Source organism: Paroedura picta, chromosome 8, assembly GCF_049243985.1.
Source record: "Paroedura picta isolate Pp20150507F chromosome 8, Ppicta_v3.0, whole genome shotgun sequence".
NCBI classification, from domain to species: domain Eukaryota; kingdom Metazoa; phylum Chordata; class Lepidosauria; order Squamata; family Gekkonidae; genus Paroedura; species Paroedura picta.
Window position 1 is genome coordinate 39844505 of NC_135376.1, and position 13969 is coordinate 39858473.

Genomic DNA, 13969 nt, shown 5'->3' on the forward strand with positions numbered 1-13969 from the left:
GCTTGGATTCCCTCCCCCAAAAGTAATAACAGACAAGATCAGATGACATTATGATATTACCTCCCCTTTTGCAAAACCACACAGAAGTCTTGAACAATCGTTGTTGATACTAAGTGCAGATATGGCTCCATACTGTGCTCCAAGTGCAGTACTGCCCAAACAAAGCCGAAGAGCCTGGTTGGGATCTAAATAAGACACAAATAAGACACAAGTTTAATTAACACTACGTGTGTGAATTAACACAGGTCAGTACTTCTGCCATGCCAAAAACAGTAGTTCTACATATCTTGAATTGGCTCATTTCAGACATCAATGGCCTGGAGTGCCAGAAATGTGTTGAATACTCTTTTTTTATTTCTCTCATGCTGAAAGAGGGTTTAAAAATAAGTAGTGGCAAAAGAACCACAGGCACAAGAGAAACCAAAAAAACACAATGCAATGGGATCCATAGACAGACAGTGTGAGAGAAATAAAAAAAACAGGACATCAAGAGCCATAGATAAGGAATAGAAGGTGAGCAAGTAAAAGAATAAGAACCAATATAAGAACCAACTCTTCTTCTAAAATAAGAAACAGAAAGAGATGGAGAAAAGAAATCACACAACACTATGTAAAGGAAGACTTGGCAATGAAACATGAGGGGGAAACCTTGCTAAGAGGATGAAGCAGAGGAAAATTTAAATAAGTACTTCTTTACTCAACACATAATTAAATTATGAATCTGCTGTCAAAATATGTAGAGTTGGCAGTTGCATACATTATTTTTAAATGGAAATTAGACAGATTCATGGAACAAAAAATATAGCAATAACTATTTAATATTCTATGCAACTGGTTGTCCATTGTAAAAGACACGATGCTGACTAGAGAATCTCAGAAGTAGCACTGAAGGTGGGGGAGGGCACTTTTGCAAGCTCAATAGAACCAGTGTGCTGGGCACTGAAAGCTTAACAGGACTAAGGTCAATCTAGAGAATCTCTGCAGTAGATACTAAAGGTAGGGGCATTTTTGCAAGCCCAGAAGAACTAGTACAATTTACAGCATACCCAGCAGTACCAATGTAATCAAAGAGTGCCCAGCAGAATCAACTGCAATTGTGGCAATACCAGCTCAATAGGTCTGATGAGAAGTACAGAATCACAATCTAAGAAGAGAAGACGAAGACAAAGACGAAGAAGAGTTGGTTCTTATATGCCGCTTTTCTCTACCCAAAGGAGTCTCAAAGCGGCTTATAGTCAGCTTCCCTTTCCTCTCCCCACAACAGACAACCTGTGAGGTGGGTGAGGCTGAGAGAGCCCTGATATCACTGCTCAGTCAGAACAGCTTTATCAGCGCCGTGGCAAGCCCAAGGTCACTCAGCTGGCTGCATGTGGGGGAGTGCAGAATCGAACCCAGCTCACCAGATTAGAAGTCCGCACTGCTAACCACACCAAACTGGCTCTCTGGGGTTGCAAGTTCAACACATCCAGTTCGGCATACAGAATTTCTAGCAGAACCCAGTGCCATTGTGGCACTGCAAACATAAAAGGACTGCTTTCAAAGCACAGAGTCACAACACATCCAAGCAGCAGGAGGGATGACTTGCAAGCTCCTTGAATTAAAATGGAAAGGGAACATAAAGGAACCTTGGCAAGAGGGGGGAACCTATTCAAACTGACAAGACTCATTTGAAAGTGACAAGAGTGTTTCCAATGCTGGAGAATTCCATCTCTCCTGTTACTTTGAAGTTTGGTGAATATTTTGTTTCAGCAGAGACAGCCTGCCTGGTAACGTATCCATTCACAAACTACCATGAACTGCTTGAAAGTTCATGCTGGTTGACCTGCCATATTCTTCAGTTAGCAAACCATGAACTGGCCAAAATTCATTACAAATTTTAGTTCATGAACTGGTTCATGCCTATCCATACCCAGGACCCAAACATCAGAAGCCGGTCTTAGTTAGGAGTAAGCAATAGGAATAAGCCACAGCTGAGGAGAGAAGAAGGAGCAGCCTGACCTAAAGATCAGAAGGCTCAACTGAGCTTGCTGGACTGAACCAAAACAGCAGAAGAGTAGAAAATGAGCAACACACATGTTGATTATTTTTCAACCCGTTGCAAACAATTCTAACTCTCTATCATAAACAGGATCTAAGAAAGACAAAAACATTTTACAGTTCAGATACACGCATAATATTTTGAGCATCTTTCATCTTAAACCAGTTCTTGCATTCTCCATGTTTCTATTCATTCCAAGGCCAAAATCCAAAGTAAAATCAGTTCTACAATCATTTAAAGAAAAGCCTTTCATTAAGACCATAGGCTTATTTTGAACTCAAACAGCAGCCCTTCTTGTTATCTGGCAATCTGTTTCTGTGAGAGGAGTTTCAAGACTATTCATTATTTTGAACTGAAATTATCCATTCCCCAAAAATGACAAAATTAAAAGTTCTTCCAGACCAGCACACATTCCTTGTACAAGGCTAATCAGTTCTTCTGATCAACATCAGATTCTCTTATAGAATATTAAAGAGTTCCCAAGGCCAGATGACTGATGTTTCTTGTTTCGGTAAATAATAATCACAAATTGAGACCTATGCCTAAGTGTTAGTTGGCACTGATAACGGCATAAAGAAATATATATTTGAAACCATTCAGAAAAGACTACTACAGAATAACCACTGTCAAATTAATGCCAAATGAGAAGTTCCATTATTTTCAGCTACTGGTAGATTTTTGAGCAGAACAAAGTTTTTCTCTGCAGGACAAAAATCTTTGTAAAACAACCCTTGCCAATGAGTAATTTTTTTTATATCCCACCTTTCCCAATGGTTCATGGGTGCTGAACTACTTTAAAGAACATTTCAAATTTCTTACATCTACACTTGCTAGACCTTCTGCTCACCCCAAATATAGAAACCTCCCAAATCTCCATCCAGTCCAACCCCTCTACTTCATCAATGAACAAATTCCATAATGCCCTATTATGGCCAATGCACATCTGTGCATCAAGAGTAAAAAACAAACCATGTTATACCTAACAGCACCGTTCTCACAGAGGAATTTGTAGAGCCTATTGTATAGGTTCTACGTCTCCCCTTCCCCCATTCTGCAATTCCATCCATGGCTTAAAGATCTGCAAGATTTAAATGAGCTCAACAACTAGAAACAGTCTTGAAAACTTCCAATATTTAAAATGCATTGTTAGAATGAGCTTTAATTATAAATTAGAATTAAGGCACTTATATTTGCTTTAAGAGATGGTCCCCTCTGCATACTTTCCTTTTCAATTCTCCCATGCATTTGCCTGCTTTGTTGCAAGATAGACCAGGGGCACAACCCTACTAAAATATTAAAAATTAGTTCCACTGACTTCTGCTGAACTCAACAGAATAGAAAAATATTTTACTTTACTTTTACTTTACTTTTACTTTACCTCAGCAGATAAAGGCAAGTTCTACCTGAGTTGTCTAACTCAGACATCTTAAAGTAGTAAAATTGTTCTCTACTAGCTAGGGTTGAAAGCCCCATAAAGAGAGTGACAACACTAGGCACTAAATAAAATGTGATGCATGATCAGATGACTTTTAATATAGGTAACAAAAAGGATAATAGAACAGAATTCATGCCCAGTAGCACCTTGAAGCATCTCTTCCTGGTCCTTCTGTTGAGTCACCAGAAAAATAATAGTCAAGTGAACAGATTTAAGCCATGACACCACTGGCCAGATGGCCACCATACTTTCCCTCACAAAAAGAAAAAAAGACTCTTCATTATTGATATTGTCTGACTACTTAAGTCAATACAGGTGTCTCCCTAGCTGGAGCACACCACCTCTTGCATCACCAGTAAACAAATGATGAAGAAGAGTTGGTTTTTATATGCTGCTTTTCTCTACCAGGAGCCTCAAAATGGCTTACAATCATCTTTCCTTTCCTCTCCCCACAGCAGACACCCTGTGAGGTGGGTGAGGCTGAGAGAGCCCTAATATTAATACTCGGTCAGAAGTTCAGAACAGCTTTATTAGTGCTGCGACAAGCCCAAGGACACTGGACTGGCTGCATGTGTAGGACCTTGCCATAAGTCACTGTGCACTCAGGAAATACGAAACTTGAATTACAAATCATTTCAGAACATCACTGTAGCACACTTTGAAACATGGAGCTATTCATGCAGATTGCATGCACAATGCAGCAGTACCATACCTTTGCCTTCTCAGTCCATGAGGGAGACAAAGTCAAGAGAGAAAAAATTAAGAGGTCAATATGGAAGAAATAAGAGTAGACAGAAATAACAAACAGGTTCAGTTGGATTCAAGCACTTTTTTCACCAGCCAAAAGAGAACAGGTTCCTTGAAACCATAGGAAAGACTATGCTAAGAATCCTGAGACTGGCATAGACAAAAATCATGAAAGATAAGAGCTCTAGGAAGAACACCATGCAGGTAATATGGAGTAAAAAGCTGACTGGATCCAATCCACTGTTGTTCCCTACAGCAATATGCCAATATACTTCTGCTCTGGGTGGTACATGTAATTTTTTAACAAAAGACCAAAATAGCACATCCTGGTTCACGACATTATTTAAACAAATAAAGCCTCTTTTAAATACAGAAAGCCTACAAGTCAATGTGATGTTCAATAAGTAGTAACAGTTACAAGAGTTAGTTACTTTTAAAAGTTAGTTCTTGCATTCTGCAGGGGGCTGGACTCGATGACCCTAGAGATCCCGTCCAACTCTATGATTCTAAGATTCTGTACAACTTTACCAGTTAGAGGACTTTTATATAGCAAGATATAATTTATGTACCCTAGAAGTATACCCATATAGAACACACCATAGAAATTAAATTTCAAATCATTCTTAATAGTAATATTCACACATACCAAATATCAGTGCTAGCCCATGAGACGTTCCCACCGCTATGAGACTTGATGCTGCCTATACAAAACAAGAAAGGATTCAGAAGTGCTAGATGTTTGTTAGTTGCCAAAAGAACAACACCTAAATACAATAAATGTGTACCAATACTGGGCCAATGCAATATGAATCAGCAAGAGATGAACCTGGCAAGCTTGTAAAGTAGTCAATTCACAGTCACTTGTTCCAGCTGAAGATACTGACACAGAGTGATTAAATATTATTCCACAAATAACTACACAAAACAGTGGAACACATAACTGGATCATCATTATTCAGGCATATGTCAGAGCTGACACAAGGCTTTTTGGTTTTTTATTAAAAGTTATCTGAATTTTGTTTGCATCAGGTTACTAAGGCCATATTGATTGTATTCAATACTCTGGATACAGTTTAATTCCATGTTCTATACCAAAAGAACGAAAATATATCTGGGGGAAAATAGGGCACACAAAAGACAACAAAACTGGATACAGTTAGAGCACTGAATCAAGCATCTGAAAAACAGAACATGAATAATACAAGATATCCTCAAACCATCTACAAACTTACGATTGCAGTGGGTAAGCCAGCATCCACTTTGGCCTGGAAGACAGAGCATAATAGTAATAATAATAATAATAATAATAATAATAATAATTTAAAAAAAATAGTAATACTTCAACAAAGTATGAGTTGTTTACATTTTCTTAAATTTGTATAAAAACATTATCCGCATGCCAAATATATTGAGTGCCTTCTCAAATAGCTACTTTAACTCTACCTTCTTTGGGTATTCTTGTTCCTAGTCTTATTCATCTTCTTTGAAAAATAGCTCTCATTAATAAAAAGTTTTACTCAAGCATGCTCTTAAGTCCCAGACAAGGACTGAGAGATCCCATCTGGCTGTGACTGGTACAGGTTTTGCTTTGGCCATCAATGGAAGATATCCAAAGCATAAAACTGAAGAGGACAAACATACAATCAATTAACTAGGGTTTAGGGATTCAGAATCAAACTTGATTTCTACTGGATCCCCTACCTGGCTTCAGTATTGTCTATTAAAAGCAATCCAAGTCTGCTCCATTAATCAATTTTTGCCAGGGCTCCCAAAGTAGTATTCAAAACTCATCTGGCACTCATAACACTGTGAATAAGATTTGCAGGTACATAGAAGTGTTCATACTGTAATTGGCTCAATGATCTTGCTAATACCTTTACAGAAGCTAATTAGATCTTTCTTAATGAAATGAGGAGTTTCCTGTTTAAGCCTCAGCATCACACTGAAAGTTAAGTGCATCCCTATAACTCTTCCTTTGCACTGCTTTCAATATGACAGGCATTAGCAGAACTAGACTTCATAAAGGAGAAGTGATTAAACTGAATAGCATACCTCCAGCTTTCACACCCAAATTTATTTATTTCTTTTATTTAGATTTTTATACCGCCTTTTCATACGGCTCTGGGCGGTTTACATTAAAAAAATCATAAGGAAAATACATAGAACATCATAATAAATATAACAAGAACATCATAATAAATATAACAAGAACATAACACATCAACTAGAACAATATTTCAACAGGAACGGTAACTTTGGCAGAACCCTTAGGTAGTGACTAACCCCAACACTAGCTACATTGGCTAAAACATTTAGAAGAGCATATGATAACCTAAGAAGTCAGATAATTGGAACACCTAGTTCAAAACTGTCTATTCCACATGAAATATCTCTCCAAACTTTTAGGCACAGGTCTTCCTAGCTCCAATGCCAGAGGTAACTTCAGCTGTAGATACCTGGGACCTTATCCATATAAGGCATATGCTCTAAAACTGAGCTACTGACCCTCCCAAAACATAAATGGCTATAATGTTTATTTGCCACAATGGACAAACCTTAAAAAGAAGAGAAAAAGGAGCTTACTGCCGCAGATGCTATTTGTGCAGATATGCCTTTCAAAAGTGACAGGCGTATAACTGAGCCATGAACAGAGAAAGAACCATGAAGTTTCTTCTTCCTTTGTAAAGTAAGAAAAATAAATTAGAATATAATCATACTTCATTCTACATATATAACAAACCAAATAAGATGCTACATGCCCCCATATTTTGATAGAGAGCTATCAAATTTCTTTGCAAGCATACAAACAGGACAAAGGAATTGAAACACCTAGCAAAAACCTGCATCTTATTTAAAGATACCCCTTTGTTCAGCCAAAGAGAAATGCCCAAGTAACTGCAGGAATATCATTTCAGATTTATGTCCAAGCACTGAGGCACCAGGCTAATGGAAAGTGTGCAAGAGGCCTTACCATACCATACTTTGAGGGTGCCATATTGCTTTTTGCCTAAATATTAAATATACAGAAGAAAGTTTAAGGAAATAAAGACTGAATGAGTACACAATAGTAACAACATTTTTAATTGTTCTGATATCTTAATGCTTTTATGTGAGCTGCCTTTGGAGATTAAGCTCAGGTAGAAAGGTGGCATGTTTTAAGTAAGCAAAGCAAAGCAAATCTGTATTTTATTTTATTTAAGTAATTAGATAAGACAGATTATATCATCTTGTATAGATGAATCCTAATATTATTCAGTCATTAACCTGGAGGCTCCCTGAGATCTTGGCTACTTGATAAATGACTGAACTGGAATGCAGGTCAGAGCCACCTCTTGACAACCGAAAAACCTGGGACTTTGGTGAAGCACAAAAATTGTGAAAGGCAACACTACAGCTTAACCACTTAAACCATCTAGATAATGAAATAGCAACTCATGAGTCTGTAGTCATAAAGTCATAAATATAATATTAAAGACAGAAGAGAACTGTGCATAATCCCTGATTTACAATAGACTTTTATCCCACATAGTTTCTTAAATCCATCTGTCCTTGCCCACTTCAAACAATAAATTAAGGATCTACACTTCTCTTATAATTGGCAGTCACCTGACCTATAGACTTCAATCTTCATCAATCTTCAAAAGGATTGCTCTCTTAACATCTGTATCACAAAACTACTCTTTAACGGCTTTTGCCAACCTAGTTACCTTTTCAAGTGGGACCTATCCCCACTGTCGGAGCTAGCAACAGAAGAGGTATCATATGAGTGAGTATCAATATTATCAATGTTCAGAAGACAAGGATCTTCAAGAACAAAAGGCTCTTCTTCATCGTCTGTCTGAGAGAGAAAATACATAACTTATTAATCACTCAATACATGTCAAACTACTTACAGCAGCAAGTATTGTCACAGTTTACTACCTACAGGTTAGATGTTGTGGATGATGAAAGGCAGAAAAATGTTGTGGCTTACAAAGACCTCTGAGTATCCATAATATATATGTTTCTCCTGATGTGTACAGAATGTCACACAGAAACAAACAAAAAATACAATGCTGATTCACAACTTGGCTTTTGGCGTTTTAATAAAGACATAGCCTTCTTAGCCAGGGAAGTCTGAGAGCAGGCTATATATTACAGGAAAGTAAGAACTGGGCATGTGATTGATTTGGGAATCTGCTTTGGATCTCCTGGCCTAATGTGCGAAATGGGTAGCTGGTTGGGCCTTCCTCAACTCACCTCATTTAAAATACTTTCCAGCGTTGGAGGAGTATCAACCTGGGGAATATCAAACTCCTTGTCATCGATCTACATTAAGAAGAGAAAAATAAAATCTTTCACAACCTTCCAGAGTGAAACATGGCATGCAATTAACAATACTTGCTATTTGATGATAAATTTCTGTTGTTATTTAACACAGGGGTCGTCAACCCCCAGTCCGCAGCCCACTACCGGGCCGCAAAGGCCTCAGTAACAGGCAGCCTTGCCTGCCTCTCCCCCCCCCCCCGCAGCGAAAAGCTCACCAGGCTGCGAGAGAAGCGGCCGCCAAAGCTCCTGACAGAAGTAGCTCAAATCTTCCCCAAATGGTATCTTGAGCAGGGCTTCATTTTTAGATTTTAAAGTTCGGGAGGCCTCATACAGGATACAAAGTGCTTTCAAGAACTCTGAACCTAAGGGGTTTGAGCTTTAACAGTGCCATTATGAGAAGGTACGCTCAGAATCCCACCCAGGTCTATTAAATGGGGCTTAATCCTAGGGAAATGATTTTAAACCTACACTATAAAGGTCAAAATCCAAAGAATAATCAAGTTAAAATCTACCAACTGTATCTGGTCGCTCAAGGCTTTTGCTTCCAACATTGCCATGGTGTGGCAATACAAGGATGCTTGGGTTACAAAGTGAAACATTACGTCCCTGTATACACTATATATTAATAGCACTGCTAAATATAGCACTAGCTCCAAAAATTGATTTTGGCATACATTATTTTTACAGGCTTTCTTTTTATGTCTTTCACTGTTTACCCCAGTTCTGGTTAATTTAAGAATATTTACACGACAGAAGTCCCCATGCTCTGATTTGGATAGGCCAGGCTTGACTGATAACGTCAGATCCAATAAGCTAAGCAGGGTCAGCCCTGTTTGGTATTTGGATGGGAGATCACCAAGGAAGTCCCAGTTTGCTATGCAGAGACAGGCAACAGCAAGTCACCTCTAAAATCTCTTAATATGAAAACCCTATGAGGGGCAGTCATAAGTCATAGAATCATAGAGTTGTAAGGAGTCATCTAGTCCAACCTCCTACTCAATGCAGGATCAGGATAAGAATCTGTCCAGCCACTGCTTGAAGACGTCAGTAAGGGGGAGCTTACCACCTTCCACTGCTGAATTACCCTGACTGTGAAAAAGTTTTTCCTGATATCTACCTGATATTGTTCTACATGTAGTTTAAACCCATTACTGCAGGTCCCACCCACTGCTGACAACAGTAGCCTTTCCCTACTATCCTAAGTGACAGCCTTTCAAATACTTAACAACAGCAATCATGTCCCCTCTCAACATCCTCTTCTCCAAACTGAGTAGTCCCAAGTCCCTCAGCCTTTCCTCATAGGACTTGGTCTCCAGACCCCAAATCACTCTCATCACTCTCCTCTGAACCCTCTCAATTTTATCCTTTTTGAGGCCTCCAGAACTGCACACAGTACTCCAGGTGGCATCTGACCAATGCAGTGTACAGTGGGACTCGGACATCTTGAGATTTTGATGTGATGCCTCTGTTGATATATTACTGCTGCATCACACTGTCTGCTTATATTTAGCTTACAGTCCACAAGAACTCTAAGATCATGTGCACACACACAGCTACTCAGAAGTGTCTCTTCTATCCAGTATGCATGCTTTTCACTTTTGTGACGTAGATGTAGAACTCTGCACTTTTCCTTATTGAACTGCATCTTGTTCTCATTTGCCCACTTTTCCAGCATGTTCAGGTTTCACTTGAACTCTATCTCCATCTTCTGGTGTGTTTGCTACTCCTCCCAATTTAGTGTCATCTGCAAATTCTCTCCTTTTTGGAAGTCAGCTGCAAATTGACACCACTTTACACACAGAGACCCTGTAAGATTTATTGGTGACCTCAGTGCTCATTTCCCTCCTTTTTGGAAGCTACCTGTTAATTCATAACATTTGTTTCCTGTTCTTTAACGCATTCCTTAGACATAAAACAACCCATTCTCTTATCCTGTGACTACCACTCTTATTCCATAACCATTTTAGGGACTTTTGGGAACAGATTTTGTCAAAAGCATTTTGAAAGTCCAAATAAATAATTATTCTTGGATTAAAGGTAAAGGTATCCCCTGTGCAAGGACCGAGTCATGTCTGACCCTTGGGGTGACGCCCTCCAGCGTTTTCATGGCAGACTCAATACGGGGTGGTTTGCCAGTGCCTTCTCCAGTCATGACTGTTTACCCCCCAGCAAGCTGGGTACTCATTTTACCGACCTCGGAAGGATGGAAGGCTGAATCAACCTTGAGCCGGCTGCTGGGATTGAACTCCCAGCCTCATGGGCAAAGTTTTCAGACAGCTGCCTTACCATTCTGCGCCACAAGAGGCTCTTTTCTTGGATTCTTGGATTATAGCCTGCTAATTCCACTTCTTTCATTTAGTTTGCTAATTTTACTTCCTTCAGTTTTAAATAATGATAAACATTTAGTTAAGTTAGTGTGAGGTTTAAAATAGGTTGTGTACACCCCTTGCCTAATAAAACAAAAGTTATCTTCCAGCACACTATTTCCTTTCCCTATGACAACACTAAGTAGCACAGGCAAAAAAACTCCAAATAAATGAGTTAATACAACTACATAAAGCACGAACTACACTGCCAGAGACAGCACCATACAACAGTCACCAACTTTATAGATGACTGAAATATTTAGCATACTGTAATATATGTATTAAAGAAACTCTATAGTATCTATGATGAACCTCTCAGTCAATGCATGCAGCAGAACAGGATTATTTTTAAAATCCTAAAATGAACCTTTGCTGTATGCCCATGCCTCACTTTTCATCTATTGCTAGCTGATAGTTGCATCTATGGCTAAAGCCTCGGAAAGCAGGGAGAATAAAGGATTCCTTCCTCATCTTCAAAGAAAAGATCACACTAGCCAACAGAACTATTAGGTTATACTATAAAAGACTACGTAAGTATTTTATTTACAAAAACTATAATTGCATACCTCTGAGGTTAGAGATTTTTCATGCCTGTAATCTGATCAAAGTGTCTGAAGATCAAAAAGAAGATTCCTGTATAAATATGTTTTAGCATGTATACTTAGCAGTGCTATTAACGTGAAACAAGTGTATCTGACAAATAAAGTTAATCACCTGAGAATATAAAAGCAAACAGCAAAACATAAAGGCATACAGTACAAAAATTAGACAGTCACAAACCTAGAATGCAGCTTTTTCTGCACAAACAGAAAATGACAACTTAAATTCTTACCAAATCACCTTTGGAGTCTAGTTCTTTGCTCAGTTCAATCACAGACAGCTTTGGAGAAGGGGCTTCTTGGCTCAAGAGCTGCTGACTTAATTCATCTGTCACAGAGCAAGAGCCTTGGTCTGGATCAAGGTTTTGACTCTCCATCTTCATTTCATCTTCCATCTCTTCTGTCCCCACCTTTTAAAAATGAGACACTTTATAAAATAAGGGAGATTTAAAGCTTGTCTGGTTTCACTAACAGCACAAAAACAGACTCCCTACAGCAGCGGATACAAGACAATCAACGTCAACTGGACCTGAGTAAAACTCCAACTTTTTGGGCCCCAGTTAAAACAAGATATGTTCTGGCCCCTGCCACTTACCTGTCTCAGCTGCTAATAAGTAAACAACGAAGGGCATTTACCCTTGCAAGATGCTCCGTCTTGCCTTCAGCTCTTGTAGAGGCTCACTATAAGAACATTCACCTTACACTGAGAATGTTTTTATGGGAGTGGCAAAATTGATACAAGAGAGCATATATTGTTCCACTGCCCTGCTTATGTAGACATTCGTAGCAACTTGATTGAACCACTCTTTAAAAAGTTGCCAGAACATCATGATGTAGATCGAGCAAAGAGGCTGCTATGTGATGAGTCCCTCCAGGTGACAACTCAGCTGGCTAAATTTTGTGCCGCCACCATAAAAATCCGATGCTCTAAAGTAGCATAATTTTAAGCTCTATTTTATGATCTGTTTTAAACTGCATTATATCAAATGACCATATTCTTTTGGTCTTTATGTATTAACTTCATACAACTTGGTCTGAACGACTGTGATAAAGTTTGAACTAAACTGAACTGAACTGGCCCCCTACAATCTAAAATTACTTCAAGTAACTTAGACCAAAATCACTCTAGCACTGTAAACCACATAGCTGAAATGAAATTGCAAATCAACTTTCTCGTGTGATCTTCAATTTCATTAGGAGCAAAACATAAGCAAATTTAATAAATGCACAGCAACAGAAGAAGAGATGAAAAAGAGGCATGCAAGAACGCAGCTACCATTTCAATAAAGAGGAAGGAGTTACACTAAAGTTTGCCCTGGAAAGATGGATTTCATCCATAGATTTTTACAGGAAGTGAAAGAGTCTGACATCTTTCTCTAAGTGCAAACACTGTAACAAAGGCATAGGGACATTTTAAGGCTCCAGGATAAGAAGGGGGCAACTCTGACCCTGGAGTAACAACCAGTTACAAGTTATGGTGATAAAACCACACACCCATCAGACTGATACTCTCAACTTTTTTACAGCTCTTAAATAATATCTGGTCTAAGCTTAGGTTCCTGCATGCCTGGCATGGAGGCACAAACTAAAGGCCTCTGGGCTCTTAAACCCGCAACCCGAAAACCTAAGTGAAGGTCCAACAGATCCCAGACTAGCCCAGAATGTACAGCACAATACTGCCTGTTTTGCAAGGACTCTCCCCCCCTTCCTTTGCTTATTTAAAATGTATGCTCATAAACACCATGTTTTGTAAGCCACTTGGGTCTCCACTGGGAAGAAAAACAGAATTAAAACATTGAAAATAAGAATTGTTCATGTTATGAACACCCACACCCCTCCACACAATGATGCACATTTAAGAAAACACACAAACACCTTTCAAGGCAGCTGGCTAAAATTAACAGAGCCAGGGCATTGCCGTTTCTTGGCTTCTGACCGGCGGCTGCCTGCCCTCGACCCGACCAGGGAGCGCCTCAAACTCCGACCCTGTCAGGCTGAGCTAAGTGGACAGGCCCCGCGACACAGAAGAGACAGACTGGCGGGCCCGGCCACACTCCCGGGGGCCTCCTCACAGCCCCACAATCCAGCCGCTGCCGCCCCTCGAGCCCCCAACCTCAGCCATTGACTTCCGCCCGAGCCAGAGCGGCCTCTTGCCCGGCCTCTGTTTAAAGGGACAGCGCAGGCGTTTCTGCCGGCTAAATTTTAGTAGGTTTCATCGCGCCCTCTTCTGGCTCCGGAGTAAATATGAGCTCCGGAAATTGCGCAAAACTCGGGGTTTTCGTTGCAGTGGAGTTCCCTGGGATTTGGACTGGCGGCGGGTGGGAGATGTGGCGTGCAAAGAGTCTCAAATGTCAGTAAACACAATTTATTTAGTAAACACGGTTTTCCTAAAAGGAATTATCAATAGGTTTCTGTCTTCGTCCGCTCGCCCTTCCCCGCCTCAGGAATGGAAAGCTAAAATGAAGGTAAAATTTCC

General features: G+C 39.6%; 1 protein-coding gene across 5 annotated transcripts in view; it reads right to left on the reverse strand.

The window, feature by feature from the left end:
* The window catches only part of VPS8 (VPS8 subunit of CORVET complex), a 93293-nt gene extending 79607 nt beyond the window's left edge, over positions 1 to 13686 (reverse strand). For 2 of the 5 annotated variants that reach the window (XR_013233535.1, XM_077349200.1), the window contains exons 1-8: positions 13369 to 13681; positions 11727 to 11903; positions 8460 to 8528; positions 7928 to 8058; positions 6804 to 6897; positions 5453 to 5485; positions 4867 to 4921; positions 61 to 185 (exon numbers count right to left, since the gene is read on the reverse strand). Coding sequence is in view for 3 of the 5 variants with exons in the window: in XM_077349200.1 (XP_077205315.1) it covers positions 61 to 185; positions 4867 to 4921; positions 5453 to 5485; positions 6804 to 6897; positions 7928 to 8058; positions 8460 to 8528; positions 11727 to 11888 (669 nt within the window). In the remaining 2 variants the exon portion in view is untranslated. Of the gene's footprint in view, positions 1 to 60; positions 186 to 4866; positions 4922 to 5452; positions 5486 to 6803; positions 6898 to 7191; positions 7228 to 7927; positions 8059 to 8459; positions 8529 to 11726; positions 11904 to 13368 lie in introns of all 5 variants that reach the window. The other 3 variants (XR_013233536.1, XM_077349201.1, XM_077349202.1) reach the window with 2 other exon arrangements.
* Between the last annotated feature and the right edge of the window lie 283 nt (positions 13687 to 13969).